Below are 22,728 nucleotides of genomic sequence, written 5' to 3' on the forward strand. Positions count from 1 at the left end.
AGTGTGTCTTCTTTCAGGGTCCTCCTAGTGCCCTCTAACATCCCATTTTAGCACTTAAATAGGAAGTCCAGACGCCTAGCGTAGCTGTGGGCTGGACTCTCCGTCCCCAAGCCAGGCTGGCACACGGCCACATCTGACACAGTGCCCACCCTGCACCACTGAGCTGAGGGTCAGAGGTATCAGGCCTGGGAGCACACACAACACACACCCTTGGTCATCTAAGCACAGGCCCTGCCCCTTCCCACTTGTGCAGACTTGGGCAATTCGTTTCCTTTTCTGATTCTCCACTTTCTTACCTGTAAAGTGAAGGTAATAATCTCTGTCTCTCCAGACTCCTAGCAGGATTAAAGGAGCTAATTTAAGTATGCTCCTGGCACATAGCGGAATCTTAATAAGAGGCCATTCCCAGCCCTTGGAAAGGGCCCTTGCAAAGGTCCAGAGGCAGAGACTGTGTCTCACCCACTCCTGGTGCCATACCTGGCGCACAGTAAATGCTCAGTAAATATTTGTTGAATGACAAGGGAACAAATAAAGGAATTAATCTAGAGTAACTTCCCGGTCATGCATAAATCCTCAGAGTCATGTTTGAATTCTGGTTCTGCTGTTGTCTGGTTGGCGGCTTTGGGCACGTTACCCTGGCCAGAGTTCAATTTCCTCATCTATAATATGGACATTGACCGCTGCCTCATGGAGGAGTATTTGGAGACGTTAGTGAAGTGTTTGTGTCCACCAGCAAGTCCTGTGCATGGGGGAAGCCCTGTGACTAGCCGCGGGACAGTATGAGCGTTGTCAGTGTGGCCCAGAAGCTGCTTGTGGCTGCATTGCTTCTCTCTCGGCCTGAGCCCCTTGGCTCCAGGACTCCTGGAGGAGTGACCGTAGAATATAGGCCAAGGTCTGTTGGGCTGGGAATCTGGCTGCCAGACAGGCCAGAGCAGGTACAGGCCGGCGTGAGTCAGCTCTGCAGCAAGGCAGCCTGCCCACTCACGTCAGCCCAAAGCCTCCCCATCGTAGCAACTCACCAGCCCTAGCAACCAACTCATTCTCTCTTGAAACCCCCTCCCATCCCATTACACAGAAGAAGAAACCGAGGCTCAGAGAGGGGGAGTAACTTCCCCTGGTCACATCTAGCAAGGTGTAGGGTCACACAGTGGATATGGGATTCATGATTAGGTTTGGGAACTCTCTGGCTGCAAGAGGGTCTAACCATCCAGAATCTGGAGCCATCTGCTATGTCAGCAGAGTCAAGTCAAGATTCTCAGGATTCAGGCCTCCGTGATGGTGCTGCCCTCGCTGCCTTCAGTCCTCAGCCCTTCCATGTCTGGCCCACACTCTGTACATGTCAGCCACACGGGGCTGTCCTGCTCTGAGGCATACCCTGCACTGCAATCCTCTGGCCTTTCCCTATGCCCTTCCTGCCACTGAAATGCACCTGCGACCTACACTTCCCATCCAATTCCTACTCATCTTCTCAGAGTTAGATCAAAACCCATCCATTAGGATGGCCATTATAAAACACAAAAACAGGGCACCTGGGTGGCTCAGTGGTTGTGCTTCTGCCTTTGGCTCAGGTCATGATCCCAGGGTCCTGGGATCAAGGTCCGCATCAGGCTCCCCTGCAGGGAGTCTGCTTCTCCCTCTGCCTATGTCTCTGCCTCTGTGTGTGTGTATCTCTCATGAATAAATAAAATCTTTAAAAAAAAAACACAAAACAAAACAGAAAATAACAAGCATTGGCAAAGATGTAGAGACTTTGGAACCTTTGTGCATTGTTGGCGGGCATGTAAAATGATGTAGCTCTTATGGGAAACAGTATAACAGTTTCTCAAAAAAATTGGTCAAAAAATCTGCTCTGGTCAGATCAAACATAGAATTGATCTGACCAAGCCATTCCACTTTCTGGGTGTATAGACAAAAGAACTGAAAATAGGGACTCAAAAAGATATTTGTATACCCTTGTCCATAGCAGTATTGTTCCCTATAGCCAAGATGCAAACAACCCAAGCATCCACTGATGGGTGAATGGATCAACACAATGTGGTGTATACATACATTTGATGAAATATTACTCCCCCTTAAAAAGGAAGGAAGTTGGGCAGCCCCAGTGGCTCAGCGGTTTAGCGCCAACTTCGGCCCAAGGTGTGATCCTGGAGACCCACATTGGGCTCCCTGCAGGGAACCTGCTTCTCCCTCTGCCTGTGTCTCTGCCTCTGTGTGTGTGTGTGTGTGTGTGTGTGTGTGTGTGTGTGTCTCATAAATAAATAAATAAAATCTTAAAAAAAAAAAAAAGGAAGGAAGTTCTGACAGGCTACAACATGGCTGAACCTTTCAGACACCAGGCTAAGTGAAATAAGCCAGACACAAAAGGACAAAAATTGTATTATTCTATTTATAGGAAGTAATTAAAGTCTTCAAATTCAGAGAGATAGAAAGTGGAATGGTGGCTACCAGTGACTCTGTTTAATGGGTACAGAGTTTCAGTTTGGGGAGATTAAATAGTTCTAGAGATGGATGGTGGTGATGGCTGCACAACAATGGGAATATTCTTTAAAAAAAAAAATCTGTGTATTTGAGAGAGAGAAAACACAAGCAGGGAGGAGGGGCAGAGAGAGAGGGAGAAGCAGGCTCCCTGCTCCACAACGCAGGGTTCAATCCCAGAACTCCAGGATCTTGGCCTATGCTGAAGGCAGATGCTTAACCAACTGAGGCACCCAGACAACCCAACAATGGGAATATTCTTAATGCTATTGACTGTACACTTTAAAATGGTTCAAATGGTCAGTTTTAAGTTAACTACATGTTGCCACAATAAAAGGGAGGGGGAGCCAATCACTCTGGAAATCTATCCCTGATACCCCGAAAAAGGTTGGATCCCAAGTGTCATCTTGTGATCACCAGCAATTGATAGCAATGATCTTTTATTAAAAATTATTAAATATTATATTTTAAAATTACTGGTGAAAGGTAACACCAGAATGATGTTTTAATTTACCTTATTATTGCTCAAGTCATTTTTTCCCCAAGTTTACTAATTGTCTCTATTTCCCCTTTTGAAAACACTGGTCTATTTGTCAAGAATATGAAGGAATAGGGTCTCAGGAGCCCTGCCCAGGTGGAATGAGGGGTGGAGGGCCTCTGAAGCCCAGACTTGCTCCAAAGCCCAAGCACTGGAGGACCAGCAGCCTTGCAGCAGGGAGCATAGCCCAGCCTTCTAGATGGTGGGCAACCAGTGCCAGTCCCGGGTCGGGGGGGGGGGGGACTGGCAAGAGCAAGAAACCTGGGCTACAGGTGGGGTACAGGATACAGTGGGAATCAAGGGGAAGAGTGGGAGCTGATAGTTATCCAGAGTGACGTTCACCAGGTTCACCGTGGATATCTACCCTACCTTTGGGGGAGAGAATGTGACCCTCATGTCACAGATGAGAAAAATACAGAGTGATTCATAATTATGAAGGTCACAGATGATTAGGGATGGAGAGCCAGGATTAGAACTAGCACATGGAGCCCCATAGTCTCTCCACTGCAGGACAGAGAGGAGGTCGAGGGTCCTAAGTGGGGAAGCCTGATAAGTCGGGGCCTAAGGAGGAGCAGAGACAAGTGGCAGGCTCTCTTCAGAGGAAGGAGAACATAGGCACTTCGGAGAGGACGGGGACAGCGGCAGGAGTGAGGGCAGCTTCCGCGGGCAGCTGGAAGGGCCAGTCCTGCCCCTGCTGGTCAGCGAGCTCACACAGGGAGCGGGGAGAAAGCGCCCACGGAGAAAGGGGCTGGGGTTCAGCCAGCTGGGCTCCAGGCTGCCTGGGCACAGCTCCATTCTGTGACCTGGGCAAGTCCTCTCCCCTGAGCCTGCTTCCCTGATCTGCTGAGCAGAGAGAGTAGAGACAGGCCTCGCGCCACGCACCGTGGTGTGCGCGCCCTGCATTTGGCCAGGCACCTGTTTTTCCGGCACACCTGGTTGTGCAATGCGGGCGTCTAGGAGCCGCCGAGCAGCGAAAGCCGACACACCCACCGAGCCTCCGCTCAGACCCTCCCAGCAGAGGGAGGCGCCCCGGGACCCGGAGGCGGCTGGACCCCGGGCCGTGGCGCGCGCTGCCTCCTCGCCCTCCGCGCGGGGCTCGCTCCGGGGCAGGGGCGAGGCCCGGGGAGCAGCGGGGCTGCCATGGGGGAGCCGGAGGCCGCGGCTGAGGACCTGGAAGCCCTCATCGACGAGCTGGACTACCTGCCGGGCCACTTCCACCTGGAGATGCAGCTCAACTTCGAGCCGCGCTCACCGGCCTCGCTCCACGCCCGGGACCTGAAGCTGCAGCAGGACGGCCTGCGACAGGAGCTCGAGCTGGCGGCCGCCCCGCAGCGCCCCGCCGTGCGCCACCTGCTCGGCGCCCTCGCCTTCCACCTGGAGGAGCTGGACGAGGCCCGCGAGCGCTTCCTCGAGGTGGCCCACGAGGACCCGGGCAACCTCAACGCCTGGGCCAACCTGGCGCACGTGTCGGGGCGGCTGGGCCGAGACGAAGAGGAGGAGGCGTGCGCCGGGCGGCTGGCGGCGCTCATGGGGCTGGCGGCCGAGTCCGGGGCGGCGGGGGACCCCCAGCTCCGCGCCGCGCGCTGCCTGGCGGAGCAGGGCTACGCGCACGGCCTCGACGTGGGCTGCACCAGCCTGGAGGAGCGGGCACGGGTGCTGGCCGCGGGCATCGCGCTCTACGACAAAGCCCTGGGCTACGGGCAGCAGGTGGGTGACCCCTCCCCGGGTCGGGAGGGCCAGGGTCGTGGCCCCAGTGTCTGCAGGGGCATCCCCGCACCCGAGACTCTCCCCAAACCCTGGCCCCTCCGCTTCCGGGATCCCCTTCTCGTGCGCCTCTCCTCTCCAGAATCCGGCAGGCCTGTAGCTTTTCTCTGCTGCGCTTCCTAGCGGACGGTCTGCCTAGGTTTCTTTTCTGGCAAGGCTGCAACACCAGCCTCGCCCACTCATCCTTCTCCTCTTGCCCCTCCCAGCAAGTACCTGTCCATGCGCCCCTGCACTTCCCCCTAAGTAAATGGCACAACCAATTCCACAACCCAACTTGGGCAGCCTTCTGACCTCTCTCCCCCTCACCTCGCCTTCCCCATAGACTTGGACCCCAAATCCCTGTCCATTCCGCCTGCCCTTATCTCGCAGATCCAGCCACTCCTCCACACTCTCCTTCCGCCAGCCCAACCTCCATCATTTCCTGCCTTAGTGTAGTTGCCAGCATGCCACCTGGGTTCCCGCCCTCCTGATTGACCCTTTTGCCTCATCCTCCACTCTGCTGCCAGCATCATGTTTCTCAGTCTTACTGGCCACATCTCTGAGCTGCTGACACCCCTGGTAACTCCCCACTGCCTAGCAGATAAGTCCAGAGCTCTCCGGTGGGCACCTGAGACCCTCCGTGCTCTTCCTCTGCCGTGTTCCCCCTTCCAGCCATGCTTTTGCCATAACCTGCTTCCCTGTGTCCCCCCCCCCCCCCCCCCAGTGAGCCAAGTCTCCTTACACCTCCCCTTGCCACTCTCTTGGCCTCTTTCTATGATACCCTTCTGCTCCACCTTTGACTGGAAGGTTCTCCCCAGTCTTGGGTTTGTCTCAGGCGTCCCCTCCTCTAGGAAGCCTCCCCTGACTTCTGCAGGCTGGGTCAGGTGCCTGCCCTGGGCTCCCCACAGCACTGCTCACACTGTCTGTTCATAAATCTGTCTCCTTAATTCAGCCTTGAGGTCTTTGAGAGTGGGGATAACACCTGTCTGGTTTATCACTGCAAACCCTATACCAGACACAGTGCCTGGCACACAGTGGCACTCAATAAATGTATCTTGAATGCTTGTGTGGGCAGAATAGGGCCTGGCACTAAGTAGAAAAACACCAGGTATATTAGTTACCTATAGCTCAGAACAGACAACCTCCAAAATTTAGCAGTTTAAAGCAAGAAGCATTTATTACCTCCTAGTTTTTGTGGATCAAGAATCCAGGCATGGCTTAGCTGGGTGCCTCTGGGCTGTGTTCTCATCTGAAGGTTTGCTCAGCTCGGGGAGGATCTGCTTCCAAGCTCATGTGGCTGTAGGTAGGATTCGTTTCCTCACTGGCTATTGGCCAGAACCCCCCCTCCTCAGGTCCTCACCACATGGGCATCCTGTCATTTTTGCTACATTGTGTTCACTAGAAACAAGTCACTAGGTCTAGCTCACACTCAGAGGGATGGGACTCCGTAAGGACGTGAATACCAGGAGATGGGGATCACTGGGAGCCATCCCAAAGGTTACCTGCATTGCATAGCAGATGAATGATGTAGAGGGTATTATCCATGTACCATGACTTTTCTGTGAAGGCAGAGTTTAGCTGATAACAATGATGCTTTATAATGGCTGAGATTTGTGATATTTAAATCACAACAAGCCTTCACACAGGGCTCCATTCACAAAACCCCTGCCCACCACCCTTGGAGCCTTTTCCTCCCAAAGCCTTCTCCAGCTTCAGAGAGAAAATGTAGAGTCCAGACTGCAGGGAATGTGGGGTGGAGGGCACAGATTTGAGTTAAAGAGAGCACTGCAGGGTAGAGGTTAAGACGAGAGAGACTCTGGGTCTCACAGTCCAGATCCAAATCCTAACTCCCCCACGCTCTGTTACCTCCAGCCCCATCCCCAGCATCACGGAGCTTCCACTTCCCTCCCTGCAAAATGGGGATCATGACAATACATATGTCCTTGGCTACCTCAGCTGCGAGACAAGGCCAACCTCATTTGGTGGATGCCATAACGAAGAGCTGATATTTGGAAGGCACCCGGAAAAGAGTGTGCATAGAGCCACAAGATCGGCCACAACCCCTGCCTCTCCTGGGCTGGGAGAGCCTCCTCTGCCCCATGTGGGGTGTAGCTGTGGCCATCACGTGGGGCTCACAGGGACCCTGGTTTTCTGTTCTAAAGCCTGAGCCTGAGGCCCTGAATGCCAGCTACCCTCAGGGGGAGGCATGGCCAGTGTAGTGTGTATTGAGTGTGGTCCTTGAAGGGCCCTGAGCTAGGAGCCAGGAAGCCTCCTGGGCTCTCCCTTCTGGACTGTGGTTTCCCTCTCTGTGAAATGGGTGCAGAGAGGGGGAACTGGGTGGTCTATAAGGTCCCTTCCTGCTCTCAGGAAGGGGGTCACTGGGGGACGGCTTCCTGGAGGGGGTGAGCGCAGAGGCAGAGGTTTGGGCATAGGGATCAAAGAGAGTCTAACATCTCTCTCCCTGCTGGTCAGCCTGGCTGTGGTGGGGGCCACACGCACATTCCTCCTCCGGTGAGTGACTTCCCAGGGGACGGGGTGTCAAGCAGGGTGCTGCCCAGTGCTTCCAGTTGGGAACTGACTGCTTCAGTTCGGGTGGGCAATGGCCAGACCTCAGGTTCTGTGCTGTGTCCTTGGCTGTGGTCAGCACCCCCATCACAGGAGAAAGTTGGGGATTTGAAGCTCCCATTTTGTCATCTGAGAATTGGAAGTGATTGTGCCTATAAAGCACGGGCACAGAGGGAGTAGATGCTCAAGCAATGGCCGCATCAGGGAAATAATGATGATTTCATTATAGTTAGAGCAGGAGGCTTGGGTTCAAGCACATAGCTCTCTTATCATTTTGCTGTGTGGCTTTGGACAGTCACTTTTGTTCCTGGTCTTAGTGTTGGCTTCATGAACGTTAGCAATAGTGATCTCTGCCTCAGGTTTACTGTAATTATCCAATCAAATCATAGGGTGAAAGCGCCCATTAACTGGCACATTCTGGGCACGTCTGAGAGGCAGATGTTCAGTATCTTAACATTTATTGAACACCTACTGTGTGCCAGGCCCCATCTTTAAGAAGCTTGTGGACACAGGGAGGAGCAAATTGTTCCTTTATTTACCCTTACCTGAACCCCTCCTCTGGGAGAGGAAGCCAGGGGGAACCAATCAGATGTGCCTACGACTGCTTAGGTCATGGGCATTCGTTTAGTGGCCTGTGCCATGCGACAGTCATGTCTGAGTGCTTTACTTTCTGAACCAAAAACAGGCCCCCAGAGTGTTTGGATGGCAATAGAAGTGTTCTTCGGGGGGCCATCAGCACCACGTCCTGGGAGATAGAATGGTGATGACTGAGATTCAGAGAAGGAACACTTCCTTTCAGCACAAGGGAGTGGCAGAGGGTTCTGGAAGAAGCAGGAGTGTACTGGCAGGAATGAGGTGAGGACACTCCCAGCAGGGGCGTGGTGTGTGCAAAGGGCCTGCAGGGGGGGCCTGCAGAGACTGCAGGCTTTAGTGACAGCAGAGTAGCTTAGAAAGAGGGCAGCCAAAAGCTTCACACAAAAGAGCCCAGGGTGCCCCAAGAACTGCTGACACGGCCTCTGAAATCTGCTGCCCGCCCTCTGAGTTAGTTGCGTCTTCCTTCCCAGCAACCGTAAACCACTTCTACTCCTCCCAGTGTGTTGTGATCCTTCATACCTCCCTGGGCAGCTGCTGTTCTCTCTGCCTAGAAAGTAGACTCCATCCTTCAAAACCCAGCTCAGATGTCACCTCTGCCTTGAAACCTTCCTTCACACAACACGCAACAACCTCAGAAGATGATACTTAAGAATATCTTCCAAGAGTGCCTTCCAGACGTGATCTTTGTCCCCTCTGACCCCATTTTACACATGCAGGAACTGAGGCAGAGCCAGGCTCAATATCCTGCCCAAGGTCACAGAGCTAGTAAGTGGCAGTTGGATCCAGCCCACTCTGTCTGACTCCAAAGTCTTTGCTCTTTCTGGGGAGGTCAGAGAAGTGGGGGTGGAGTAAGTGCAGATGGCTGGTGGGTGGTGAGGGACACTGTGCATGGGCCACCTCCTGGAAATCTAGGGCAGAGGAAGTGTCTGGGGAGAGGGGGTGGGTTGCTGTGCTGGGGAAGGGGCAGCAATGGGGGCAGAGATGAAGTCAGAGTCTGGGCCAGAGAAGGAGGAGGTGGCACATGGGGAGCAGCGGCTGTGGGACCCCTGCTGAGCAGGCCTGGCCCCAAGGGGCACAGCTGGGGGTGGGCAGCCCACTGTCAGCCCCACCCTGTGCTGAGCTGCCAGAGATTTTTCTATCCTAATGGGGCTGGGACTGTCTCAGGTGGGGAGGAGCCTCTGGAGCTCAAAAGATAAAGAGTGGCCGAAGAACCAATGTTCATCTGCTGACTGAAATTACAAGAGAAAACCTTATGAAGTTGATAACTCAGCCCATAATCCAAAAGTAAGCCACGTGTGTGCGTGAGAGGGTGAGTGTGTGTGACTTCCATTCCCAGCTCTTCGCTCTCTCCTGTTTTTCCTTAAGTCACACAAATATAAGGAGGTAGAAGGCTCTTATCTGGCATTTCTACCCTCCTGCCAGCACCCCCTTCTCCCGGGCATGTGCACAGAGTCATAGGTGGATTCTCAGTGACAAACCTCAAAGTGGAGGGGGTACTGGGGGGGAGCTTTGGAGGTAGACAGACTGGGTGAAAATTCTGTCTCCATCACAGGTAGTACAGGTAAGGCACTACCTCCCTGAGCCTCTGTTTCCTCATCTGCAAAATGGGACTCTAACACCCACCTCACTGGGTGGCCCTGAGACCCTAGTGAGAGACTACAAAAGGCTGCAGGCAAGGTGCCCGTTTTGTCAGGCCCCAGTCTTCTCCCTGCCCACCCTCTGCCCCTGCACAGCTATTAGCTTTATTCTTGGAGCCATCCCCAGCCTCTGGCTTCTCTCCAGGTGATTTCTGCCCGTTCCATGGATCGGTGTCCACGGGCCTGCGCCCAGGCCTCTCTGTAGCCCTCCACCACTCAATGTTCAGCATAGGGCGGGACATCTAAGAGGTGTTTGTAACTGTTGTTAAATTTCATTTAATTGAGGGCAACCCTCTTGGGTCCCCTCCCTCTTTGGGAGCTTCTGTAGTAATCACTCAATAAACCTTCCTTTTATAAAAAATTTCATTTAATTGGATCACTGGACTTAAAGTCTTAAAATCTCTATTTTTGTTAAAGATTTTATTTATTTATTCATGAGAGACACAGAGAGAGAGAGAGAGAGAGAGAGAGAAAGAAAGAGAGGCAGAGACCCAGGCAGAGGGAGAAGCAGGCTCCATGCAGGGAGCCCGACGTGGGACTTGATCCCGGGTCTCCAGGATCACACCCTGGGCTGAAGGCGGCGCTAAACTGCTGAGCCACCCGGGCTGCCCCCTGTTTTTTGTTTTTTGTTTTTTTGTTTTTTGTTTTTAAATAAGGTAACTTGAATCTATATTTCTCTAAAAAATAAAAAAAAAAAACCTCTGTCCCAAGCCAGCTCAGTTATTTGATTTTCTTCCCCTTTACCCAAATACTGGTGGCTTACCACACACATGTGTGCACTCACACAGGTCCCTCACCCCTGCTCACGGCCCAGGGTAATAATAAGAGTCACCAGCACACCGGTGCCCAGCCCGGAGTTCAGGATTCTACATTCATTGGTGCATTTGATTTTTGTTCAGACTTCACACACTGCCAGTTGAGAACTGTGATTCCCCATCACGCTGAGGACATGACAGGTTCAGGGAGGGCCGTGGCTGGCCCAAAGTGACTCAGTGCACCACTGACACCTAGATCGCACCCCTAGCTAGGGCAGGCATGGAGAGAGGCAGTGCTTATAGGCCTCACAAACCAAGGTGTGGACATTCCAACAGCCACCACACCCAGTGGGGTGGGGACCCGGTAGGAGGGCCAAGAGGGCACAACTGGTCAGTAACCCCAGGGTGCCCTCGTGTGCACACACGCACAGCCCTCTGTCCCCTGGTGTGACTGTGGTCAGAGGGGCCGCGTGGGAGTCTGCAGCCTGCAAGGACCCCTGCTCTGCTGGCCATGTCCTGGGTGCCCTGGGCTGGCTGCTTAGGCTTTCGGAGTGACCATGTCTGTGAAATGGGGACAGTGGTGCCTGCCTGACAGGGTTGTGGAAGGTGTTACTGTGCTCACAGACAGAAGGCCCAACCCCAGCGATATTGATGGTCACGGGCTTCCCATCGTCATCCCCTGATGGGGCTGCCAGGACCCAGACCCAAGGGAGCCCTAGGTTTCCCCTTCCCAGTGAGCCCTCCCCCTCCTCCCTGCCTCCTCCTGCCCTTCCTGCACACACAGCACAGACCATGGGAGGAGCTGAGAACATTCGGGCAACACCGTCATTACTACAGAAGGCAAGAGAGTTCTTCAGAGCCACCCAGTCTCTACTGCTGCTAGGGCTGGCTTTGGACTCAGGACTAGACATGGTCCCTTCTCTCTAAGGACAGTGGGATAGAGAAGTGGCTCAACACAGTCCTGTAAGTCTCAGGAACCAGTGCAAGCCAAAGATGACCCACTTCCATGACATGACAGACCTAGGACCAGAAGGGGGGTGACAGTGGGAAGCTGCAGTCAATCTGCTCAAATCTTAAATTCCATGAAGACCATCCAGGGAAGCCAGGACAGGGAGGCACAGGTAACTGATTTCCGTGGCATAGCACGCCTCCCTCAAGTCCCCTCCACCAGTCACACTGACCACCCTCATCAACATGCCCACAACACAGATGGGCCAAGTGGCATCATCCCGTTCATGGATGCAGATGCTGATGCCCAGGCTGGGCTAAGGGCCTTTCCAGGATCCCTTGGCGAGGAGAAACATGAATAGGACGCCAGTGCCATCCCTCTGTTTGTCCCCAACCCCCTGTGTCAGGAGCTAGATCGGAGGAGGGAAAACCTCTGCCCTTTGCCTTTCTGGTGCATGACCCACAGGTGGGGTGGAGCAGGGCTCCCTGTGCAGAGCAGGGAGGCTGCTCCGAGTCATCACAGAGGACATTCCTGTTGTGCAAGAAGAACAGATTCCTGAGGCTTAGCACCTTGTGACTTTTATTTCTGCAGCATCAGCCTTTGCAGGGTCAGTGTGATGAGGTGGAAAGAACAGGGGCCTTGGAGGGAAGCAGATGTAAACTTGAATAATGGCACTTCCACCCCGGGACTGTGGGGCTGGGCGGTGGCTTTTTTTTTTTTTTTTATTAGGCTCTGCTTCCTCACCCAGCAAAGGGGGAGGACACGTTACAGCTTCTCAGGCAGCTATGAGGAGAGGATCCACAGATGCACTGAGGCACCCAGTGGAGAGTCGGTGCTCCAAAATGTTCATCCCACCTCTCCTGAAGGAGACCTAGCCTGCTCTCGAGAAGGGAATCAGAAATGGAGAGTATAAAATCATCATTGGCAAAGTTCCTTTAAAATAGCCAAGCCCCCCAATATCTCCTTCTCCAGCACCACTTTTTGAAGTAAGTGGAAGAGTCAGGATCCACCCTTATGCCCACCTGGTTATCACAAACCTGCCCTGTAATGGCTTATCCTGACCCTATTCTTTGTCGGTTCTGCCGGAGCACCTGCCTTTGTCCCTCACCCATGCAGCTCTAGGAACTTGGCTGTTCAGGCTTTGCTGAGGGCCATGATTCTGATCCTTTGGTTCATTTCAAAAAGAGATCCACCAACCAGTCCATTGTCACTCAGCTCCCCACAGTGTGGTGCAGTGAGGATCTAGTGCATCAGAGGGCCTGCTAAACCCCAGGTTCTCCCCAGCCTCCTGCTGCAGAGATCCTGATCAGTGAGTCAGGAACTAGCATGTCTAGCAAACTGCCAGGTGATGCTGCTGCTGCTGCTGCTGGTTGGGGACCACACATTGAGAACCACTAGTCTAGAGTCACTAGGTACAGGGGCACTGGGCTGGGCTTCTGGGCCCCAGCTCTGCTGCCTTCTAGCTGTCCTCCTCTGGACCATGGTCATCTCTTTTGTAAAATTGGGAGAATCATAGTCACCACCTGATAGGTAACCCCCAGGGTTGAATGGCTTAATGCATGGAAACTATGAGCCTGGCGCATAGTAAGTGCTCAATAAAATTTGCTATTATTGGTATAGCGACAAAAGCACCATTTCCAGGTTTGCATCTGGGCTTTCACACCAGCCATGTGACTTTGAGGACATGGTCCCGTCTCTGATTTGCCATCCGTGCTAAGAGAGTGATGGTGACCCACAAGACAGTCTGAGGACCAGAGAGAATTTGTGTGCGTGCACTCTGTAAATGGTAGGCGCTGTGCAAACACATGCAGCTAGACGGTGCGAGAAGGACACGAACTTTAAAGCCAGAGGAAGCTGGCTGGAAATGTCAGGTTAAGTAAGCAAGCCTCTGCCCCTTCGAGCCTCAGTTCCCCCTCTCTAAAATGAGGGCAAGAACAGCACGGATCTCCAGGGAGCAGGGAAGTGTCCTGAGGGCTGTGCCTTACTCAGCCCCAGAGTCTGAGGATTTTACTTGAGGGTCAGGCCTCACCCAGCTCCCTCCCATGGACCTTCCAAGGGGTGGCGAACTAATGTGAGACTCCTGCAGCCAGCAGCCTGGGCTGGCCCCCCCCTTTCCAGACCCCAGGGTTGTGAGGAGGCCCGAACAAGAGAAAGTGGGGTGGAAGGGGGGGTGCCCGCAGCCGATGCTGGGCAGGCCCTCGTGGAGTACCCCGCCTCTGGCAGCCGCCCTCCCCGGGCCTCCCAGGCTGCCTCCGAAACCTGGCCTCTGGGAGCCATCAACTCTGGAAGTGAGCTCCTTGCAGCCTTGAGAGACTTCGTGGCAATTTTATTCTCCAGGAGAGAGGTGGAATGGCCCCTCCCTTCTCCGGGAGGGAGGGGAGGAGGGAGGCAGAGGCCTGTTTAATTTAATTTAACGCACTGTGGCTTGCCAGGTTGCCCCTGGTAACAGCCTTAGCTGCTGCTTTAGTTACAACCAGAAGGATTTTTAAAGAGACAGCCCATTTTCGGGCCAGGATCCCACAGCGGAGTTAACGGCAGCCACCAGGTTCATCACAGGGATAGAGAATGAAAGCCCAGGCCAGGAGAAGCCTCAGACTAGCTGTGTTTGGGCCATTACCTCCACTCTGATTCTGCAACCCCATCAGCCTTCCTGCAAATGTCACTCTTCAGCAGGGTCTGAGGAGGGCCTGCGTTTGGAATTTGTCGTAGAGATGTCACTCAGCTAGCTACTTTTCTGAAAATCTGTTTTGGCCTTCCTGTTGAAGGGAACCGGGAGAGCAGTTGCCCCTGCAATTCAGGCACACTGCCACCAGGTGGTGCTACTGCCTACATAGAGCAAACCCTCACCAGGCTCTTAAATTGCTCAAGGATAGGGACCAGTTTTAAGGCCCGGTACTAACTAGTGTGTGACTGGGTCCACTGCTGCACCTCTGTGGTCTCAGTATCCTCAGAGATAGACCGAGAGTGGTCAAGGGAACAGTGCTGAGGACAATGCTCGGGCCACTGGGATTATTTAAGTGCCTGCTCTGACAGGTACTAACTGGTTTGAGCACCTCGCTTACTTTTTTGTGGCTTGAATGCCAAACAAGAGGAACCAGGGAAAGTGTTATACTGTATGTTGGCAAATTGAATTTAAATTAAAAGCAAATTAATTAAAAAAAAAAAAAAGAGGAACCAGGTAGAGCCCTGAGGACACCACCCTGCTCTCCTGCCCTGGGGGTGGTCTGTGAAGGGGAGAAAGTGCTTGGGACCCCACAGGGGATCTGAGGCCCTACTAGCACAGTGTGTGGGGGGTGCAGTAGAGAGCACTGTGAGCCAGGACCCGTCTGACTCGAGGGCCTGAGACATTTCCCCAGAGGGAATTGAAGTAGGTCCCATGGACAGAGCAGCCTCCTAGATACCCCTAACCCTGCTCAACTCTAACCCAAGCCAGCAGAAAGGGGGTCAACATTTATGGAGTGCATAGTCTGGGCTGGGCACTGCCCTCACAATGCCTGTGAGCTCTATATTATTATCCCTCTTTGCAGATAGAGACACAGCCTCCTAGAGGGAACTCATCCATCCAGGGTCATGGCCTCCTATGGCCTCCTGAGCCTCTGCTCTTGCTGTGGTCACACCTCCTTGTCAGGTGCCTGAATGAAGCAGCAGGTTCTGTTTCTCCCTACCATGAGTCAGCTTGGCCCTCCTCAAAGTGGGCACGGGGCCAGAGGTCATGAGATCGTACCTCTAGGCAGCCAGGAAGCCTAGGGACTTATGCTTCCATCCCATCCTTCACACGATCACGCACTGACATTACGTCCAGGTCTTTGGCCAGTGTGGCCCACAGTACTTACCCTATGAATCCGAGTCCCAGGTGCCGTGTAGGTAGAAGGTCAGGTTATTCAGCAGCCCATCCTAACTTTTTGCTTTGGCAAATGTTCCCCACTGAGCCCTTGGGGATGCTCTTCAACCCCTGGTGAGGGCTGCCCTCCCTTCTGGACAGCCTTGTCCCCACCTCAAGCCCCTTACACATATTCCCACCTGAGTGACAGGAGTGCTCCCCAAGGGGTGTGAATTCTAAAAACACACTGGATGTGGGCACTCCCCTTTCTCTGGCTCCCCACGGCCCTGCACGTTGACTCTGGCTCCTGAACCTGCGCTCAGGGACCCCCTTGTGTGCCCCCACTGGCTCATCCTCCTGCCCCTTACAACACACCCCTCTCCCTCACCTCTCACTGAGCTTTTGCTCCATCTGATGCCTTCTCTCATGGTGTCTACCTGGGTGGTTCCCACTTGTCAAGGAGAACCGTGCTCCAACTAGTCCTCCTCTAGAGGCTCTGTGGGCACTCCTGTGTCAAGCAGGATACTTCCTCCCGTAACCCCGGTGTTCCCCTCTAACTGTGATATAATCTGGCTTTCGTGCCAGACTGGGAGCTTCTAAAGGTGGGCCCTGCCTTTCCTCTCTTGTCCCCATTGCCCAGCCTGGGCCAAACTCAGAAGGTACTTGGTGAATAGCGGCTATGAAATGTGCTGTATGGGGCCTCCTCTGGGTGATCTGGCTTGGGCCCTCGGTCCAGACCCTTGATGGGCAGTCACACCTCTCAGTGGGGTCTGACTCTCCAAACCCTCTTTCTCCCTTCTCCCTCCAAGCTCATCCACAGCCTCCCCAGAGCAGCCAGGGCATAACTTGCCAACCTTTGCTCCCCCAATGCCCCATTCACACCCACCGTGCTCCATGCTCACCAGGCGTGCCATACGTCTCCACACTGAGCCCTCCATCCGGAATGCCTTCGGCCCCCACTCCACCCTCTGAAATACCACTGCTGTTCAAGATTCCCTTTACACCCTGTCCTCTGCGAGACCTTCTCAGAGTCTTCTGGCTGGGACTGGCTTCCCCATCCTAGTGCTTCTGTCCATATCACTCTCATGGCCTTGTTCAAACTCTGCCTCATACTGATTTAACTGGCAGCCTGGTGTGGTAAGGGGAGCATGGGCTTTGGAGCCTAACAAAGGGGGTTCAAGTTCCAGCTCTGACACACATATGCTCTGTGACCTTAGGCAAGTCACTTTACCTCTCTGAGCCTCAATAGGTCCATCTGTAAAAGGCAGATGATACTTAACCCGATAGGTTGTTGAGACGTTGAGAGGGTGGGTGTCAGAATCCTGGCACATGGCAGGCACCCAGCCAAGCTCTATTATTTATGCCTGGATCTGTTTTCCTAGAGAGACTGTGAACCTATTTGGGCCAGGCTACAGGTCCAATTCAGTGCCATGTCCTTGCAGCACTCAAAACAGGGCCTCACACCACAGATGCCCAGAAATGCTGGCCGGGCCTAATACATTCACCCGGCTGCTGGGAGTTGGGGTGGAGGGATGATGGGGGTCCTGTGCTGAGGAGGCCACGGTGGGAGGTGGAGGGGGGAGTGCAGAATCCAGCCTGGAGATCCACACCAGGAGATGAATGCGGACGGAGGGGCCAGAGCCCGAAACAGAGCTGCTGATATGCACTAGGGGTTTTATTGGTTTTCATTAAAATTCCTTTCCGAGGCAGCAGCAGCTACTCCCATAAATAACAGCATAAATATTTTATCTGGTGCCCAAGTCAGTCTAAATGCCTGGCAAGGTTGGCAAGAATAACAGTGGGAAAACCATTCAGGGGGGTCTTGGGCTGCAGCTGAACTCCATCAACAAGCCTGAGAGGGCTTTCTCAGGAGGGAGGAGGCTGAGGGGTGCACCAAAGGGGAGAAGCGAGTGGACAGTGGGGTGGGGGGGGGAGAGAAGGCAACCAGTGGCTAGTGGGCCCTGCAATGGGGGCAGATCCAGAGCACAGGTCGGGGAGCCAAGGGATGGAAAGCTTAGTAAGGAAAGCAAGATGGAGGGAAGAAATGCATCCCACTCTTGCTCTGTGATGGGCACCTTAGGATGTTCACACAGATTATCTCGTCAAACCCTGTGTAGTCAGAGAAGTGAGGTGATTCACCCAAGGTCACTCGGCTACCAGTGGCAGATCCAGGACCATAATCAGGGTTTGGGGCAAGTGTGGGAATCTATGAACAATACCCTACGTGCCTCTATAACAGCACCACGGGCCATTCTCTGCTTTCCTAGATCCCAATGGAGGAGAAAAGGGGCTGGTACTTCACCATGGCAACACTCTTCATCAGGTCAGTCTGGGGAGCCATGGACTGGGTGGTGGTGGAGGGTGGGGTGGGTGAGGCATGGCCTGGGAGCCAGGGAAGAGGTGGCTGAGGCCATTTCCATGGCAAGGGCTCCCCCAAGATCCCCTCCCTGCCACTGGCCCTGTGGAGTACTCACAGCACCCTAGGGACAGCTGGGAGGAGGTGCCAGCCACCCACATCCCCTTCTTGGCCACAGGCTAGATGGCATCTTCCTAGAGCTGGGCAGCGAGGAGCAGAAGAGGCTGCCCGCCTTCAACCGCACGTTGGCCCTCCTCCGGCAAGTGCTCAAGTCTCCGGACCCCCACTACCAAGGTAGGGGCGGCTGGGACAGGTGCGGAGCAGCCTCTGCCTGGCTCCCTCTTTACCTGTCACTAGCCCCACCTGCCACTGTCCTTATCCCCACCTCTAGCATCATCTCCCTTTTTCAGAGATCCTGTTTCTCTCTCCCTCACCCTCTGTCCCATATAATCATTGATTCATCTCACAGAACTAATGCACTTTGCACCTTGTTCAGTGATCTCATGCCACAGTCCCTCCCTTCGTCTTCCTGGGTGCTGACACCTTGTGGGGGGCTGGCCATCTCCCTCGTGGGCCCCCTCCCTTTCTCCACGCCGCTGCTTACTAGACATCCTTCTCCCACACTATCCTCCCCACCACTGCCAGCTCTGGCCTGGTGCTACCTCGGGATACTTCTGGAGAGGAAGGACACCTTCTCCACCACCCCGATGGGTGTCCATGACTGCGGGTACTCAGGAACCGACCCCCTGGACTGCTTCGGCAAGGTATGTCCTCTGGCCACACCCACTTTCCAAACCAGGGATGGAGTGGGATACCCCAGCCTCCTCCCCTGGAAACCGCTGCTTCTCTGGGGGGCATCCTAGCTCCATCCCCCACTGTGTGGCCCACCCAAGAAGTGCCCTACCCTCCCACCTCCCTTCATTCAAAACAAAAGTGATGTTTGTCATTGTTCCTCTTTGCTTAAGAATCAGACCCACCCCACGCCCAGTCTCTAAGCTCACTTCTCCAGCCTTGTCTTTTCTTTCTTTTTTTTTTTTAAGATTTTATTTATTTATGAAAGACAGAGGGAGAAGCAGAATCCCTGCGGGAAGAGCCCAGTGCAGGACTCAATCCCAGGACCCCAGGATCACGACCTGAACCAAAGGCAGATGTTCAACCACTGAGCCACCCAAGGGCCTCCAATCTTGTCTTGTCTTTTCTTTTCTTTTTTCCGACATGGGACTCAATCCTGGGTCTCCAGGATCACGCCCTGGGCTGAAGGTGGCGCTAAACTGCTGGGCCACCCTGGGCTGCCCAATCTTGTCTTTTCTAAGCTATTTGCCATTTCTCAGATATACCCTCTGGCGTCTCCCTTTCAGGCCCTGGTTCTCACTGTCCTTCTTGACCCCCAGTGACACAGTGGAAAGAAAATGAACTTAGCTGGGGCCCTGTGACCCTAAACAAGTCACTTCCATCTCTGAGCCTCATCATGTGTTACTTAGGTCATCTGTCTACCTTCTAGGTCTTTGAGAGGCTCAAAGGAAGTAGTGATTGAAACTGTTCACCATAAACTGTAAAGTGCGGTTCAAGCCTTGTTCTTGGGCACTTTGTTGATGTGGTAGTTTCCACACTTAGCTCGGTTTTGAAGTCTTTCCTGGAGGGCAGGGACCCTGTGATATTCATTCACCTGTGCATTCAGCACAGCGCCCTGCAAGGGGGCACATCCCTAATGTCTGCTGGTGGGTAGATTAACAAGCAAGTCCTTGAAGAGGGATCTTAAAACAGAACAGAATATAAAATGCAGGTCCGTGAGAATTCTAAGAGTGGTGTCCAATTTAACAAACACACTGACTTCACCCCTCCTTGAGAACCTGCTCTGTGCCCGGGCACAGAGATGCAGTCCCAGCAGGAGTTCACTATCCCAGAGGCAGCAACACGCACGCACAGGGCAGGCAGTCGTCAGTGACAATATAGAGGGGAAGTGCTGTGGCCCCGATAGAAACACTGTGCCATGTAAGTATGGGAGAGGTAAAGGCTGATTCTGGCCCTCCTTCCAAATGCCCTGGGAAATTGGGGGAGCATACACTAGATGTGTCCAAGGAAGAGTGGTTTGCTAGGGGTATGGAGGGATTCACTGGACAGGACACATGAACGTGGTGGGGAGTATGGGAATCTAGTTCTTGGGAGTTGAGTGCCAGTGAGTTGTACCCTAAAGCGTTAGGTTCCATGCTATGACCAAACTTACCGGCAGGTGGACTTAGGGAATAAGAGCAATGCAGTGACATGATTCTATCCAGAGATGGGGGACCTGCAGGTCAGGCAAATAACCAGATAGTTTGCTCTTACCCTTCTCCCTTCCCTAGGCCATTGAGATAGCCAAGGATCAACCCCTCATCCTGAATCGCCTGGCCAAAATCTTCCACTTCCTAGGAAAGCAGGATATGGCCATTGGAACCTGCAACATGGCTCTAGATATCCTACGAGATCCAGAGCTCAACTGGCAGGCGTACTGCACAAGAGCCAAGGTAAGTTGGCCAGCACCTCATCCTGCCACCAGGAATCAGAACAAGGGCCAAGGGTCAAGATCGCGTTGCCAGAGCCCAAACGTCATAGAGCCTTCATGGTGGAAAAGAGCTTACAAGTCATCAAGACCCCAGGTTTGTGTTCCATAAGGTTGTTGAGTGAAAGAATGAAGGTGACTCCTACCCACTGCAGGCACCCCTCTACAATAACCTGGTCGATGACCTCCAGCCTCTACTTGGTTAGCACTCAATACATGCTGACTGATTTGGGTGGAAATCCGGCCTCTCCACCTAGCACTCTGGGACCGGGGACAAGCCACACTCCTCTAAAACTCCATTCCCCAAACTGCAAGGAATGGATAATGAGCTCTGCCTAGAATGCTCTTCTGATTGGCCTCCATCCTTGCTTCCTGAGGTCTTGATAAAAAGGAAGCTTCTAGCCCCATCTTATTGAAAATGTCAACCTCTCACCAACATTTTATGTCCTCTTTTCTTGGCTTACTTTTTTCTTCTTAGCACTTATCACTCCCCAACATGCTATTTATTTATCATGTATATTGTCTTTCTTTCTCCCACCCTAAAATATATGCTCCCTAGGGGCAGGGGATTTTGTTGTTTTGCTCTCTACTCTATCCTGGGTGCCTGGAACAGTACTTGGCACATAACAGGCTCTCGATGAATATTTTTTGAATGAATGAATGAATGAATGAATGAACTGAGCACCTACCATATGCTAGATCTTGGCTAGAATATGTTCTCTCAATCGTCAAGGGAACTCTTCAAGAAAGAGATCAGTGTTCTAATTTTTCAGATGTGAAAAATAAGGCTCACAGAGGTTGAACAACACCCTCCCCAGTTCACATGCAAATGGGGGAGGGGTGCTGGAATTCAGCCAAGCCCAAATGGCTCCAAAGCCAGAGCTCCCTCCTCCCCCACCTTATGATGCTCTCGGTTGGCTATAAAGCATTAATATCTTCAGCAACAATGACCCCTTGTTCCTACTTCTTCCTTCTCATGCCTCCCCCTTCTGAACATCTAGTTTTTTTAATGCTCCACATATGGAGGGAAAGGAGCAATGGGGATAAAGGCAAGAGTCTGGAATCATTTGTAATTTGATGCTTGTAAGTTGGGGCCACCAGCCATTCCTTCCAAGTTGTTCACGTGGACTCACAAAATAGGTACTGCCATCCTATCTAAAATAGCCCCCTCCCCCAGACCCCTCTAGTTCAGCACCCTGTTTATTCTTTCGTAACAGCTCATCACCACTGCATTCCCGGTACTTAGCACTGGGCCTGGCATATGGCGGCCACTCAACACATATTTGTTGAGTGAATGAGAGGCTCTTAACTTCATCCAACCCCCTCATTGTAACAGACAGTGAAACTAAGGTCCAGAATGGGTGTCATTTGCACAGCTGGCACAGAACTAGGACCTAGGACTCTGGGGTCACAGTCTCAGGGGCCTCCTACTGCACCATAGAACTTCCCTGAGTAGCGGCTACAAAAAAGACTGGCATCATTGAGGGTAGAAAGGAGGGGAGAGGCCCTTGCTTGGAGCATCATCCGAGCTGACTCTCTATGGCAGATCCACCTCAGAGCCTACCTGCATGACCTGGAGCGAGCCAAGATGGGGCTCGGGGGCATGCCTGACAGGAACCACCTGGCTTGTGCCAAGGCCGACCTGGAGGAAGTGGTCAAGGTGTGTCCAAGCCTCAAGACCTACCTGGACATCGGCCAGGTAAGGCAGCCTCTTGGCTTGAGGAGACAACGGCTAAGAACCTATTTGCTGTCTGCCAAGGCAGCCCTGGCAGGGAGAAATACAACCATGCCCCTGCCTCCGATAGCCATGGTGAGGATTATATGAGAAAATGCACGTGCAGCATTTAGAACGGGGCCATGCTCTTTCTAAAGCATTCGGGAAGTGCGGGCCAGTACTCTTTACCCAGAGGTGCCTTCTGGGCACAAGGAATTATTACCAAGAGGCGACACTATCGTAATTTTACAGACGAGAAAACTGAGGCCCAAAGAGTGCCTCGCTCAAGACTATATGGCCTAAGGTGGTGGGACTGGCCCTGGAACCACTATGTCTCCTCCTTTCCCCGGGGCGGGCCCAAAATTCGAGGTAGGGTGGGATCCCAGGAATGGAGTCTTGCGAGAGCGAGTGCGGGCGGGCGTGGACCGCGGGCGTGGACCGCGCGAGAAAGGCTCATCCCCCGCGCCGCCCCGCCCCACCCAGGTCTACTACTACATGGGCGTGGACGCCGTGCAGGAGCTGCTGGCGGTGGACGAGGCGGCGCTGAACCAAGCGCTGGTCTTCCTGGCCAAGGCCAGCGAGTCGGAGCTGGGCGCCACGCTGCCCGAGCTGCAGCTGCTGCGCGGCAAGTGCCTGCGCATCAAGGGCGAGGACGCCAACGCGGCGGCCTGCTTCAAGCGCGCCGTGGAGCTGGACGACGCGGGCTCCTGCCACACCGAGGGCTTCGGCTGCCTGCTGCAGGCGCTGCTGGCGCAGTGGAGCCAGGCGCAGCTGAGCGACGCCGAGCTGGGCCGCGAGGTGGACAAGTGGCTGCGCCGCGCCCAGGGCAAGTACCCCGCGGCGCGCCTGCGCCAGGAGCTGCAGCGCGTGTGGCGCGGCCACACGGGCGAGGTGCTGGGGCTGGCTCGGGCCTTGGTGGCCCAGGGACGGCCCGCGCTGGTGCGGCTGCTCTTCGAGACCATGGAGCAGGACGGCGAGGGCGCCAGCGTGCCGCGGGGCCGCCGCGCCTTCTCCCTCTAAGGGCCGCCCGCCCCGCCCCGCCC

At 53.9% G+C, this 22,728-nt stretch overlaps 1 protein-coding gene across 1 annotated transcript; it reads left to right on the forward strand.

The window, feature by feature from the left end:
• The first annotated feature begins 4,031 nt into the window (after nucleotides 1–4,031).
• TTC22 (tetratricopeptide repeat domain 22) lies at nucleotides 4,032–22,710 on the forward strand. The gene is made up of 7 exons (XM_038537435.1): nucleotides 4,032–4,720; nucleotides 17,344–17,399; nucleotides 17,611–17,726; nucleotides 18,078–18,196; nucleotides 19,775–19,936; nucleotides 21,518–21,670; nucleotides 22,169–22,710. The coding sequence occupies exons 1-7, from the start codon at nucleotides 4,154–4,156 to the stop codon at nucleotides 22,703–22,705; spliced, it is 1,710 nt and encodes a 569-aa protein (XP_038393363.1). The 5' UTR covers nucleotides 4,032–4,153; the 3' UTR covers nucleotides 22,706–22,710.
• The last annotated feature ends 18 nt before the right edge of the window (nucleotides 22,711–22,728 follow it).

Source organism: Canis lupus, chromosome 5, assembly GCF_011100685.1.
Source record: "Canis lupus familiaris isolate Mischka breed German Shepherd chromosome 5, alternate assembly UU_Cfam_GSD_1.0, whole genome shotgun sequence".
NCBI lineage: Eukaryota > Metazoa > Chordata > Mammalia > Carnivora > Canidae > Canis > Canis lupus.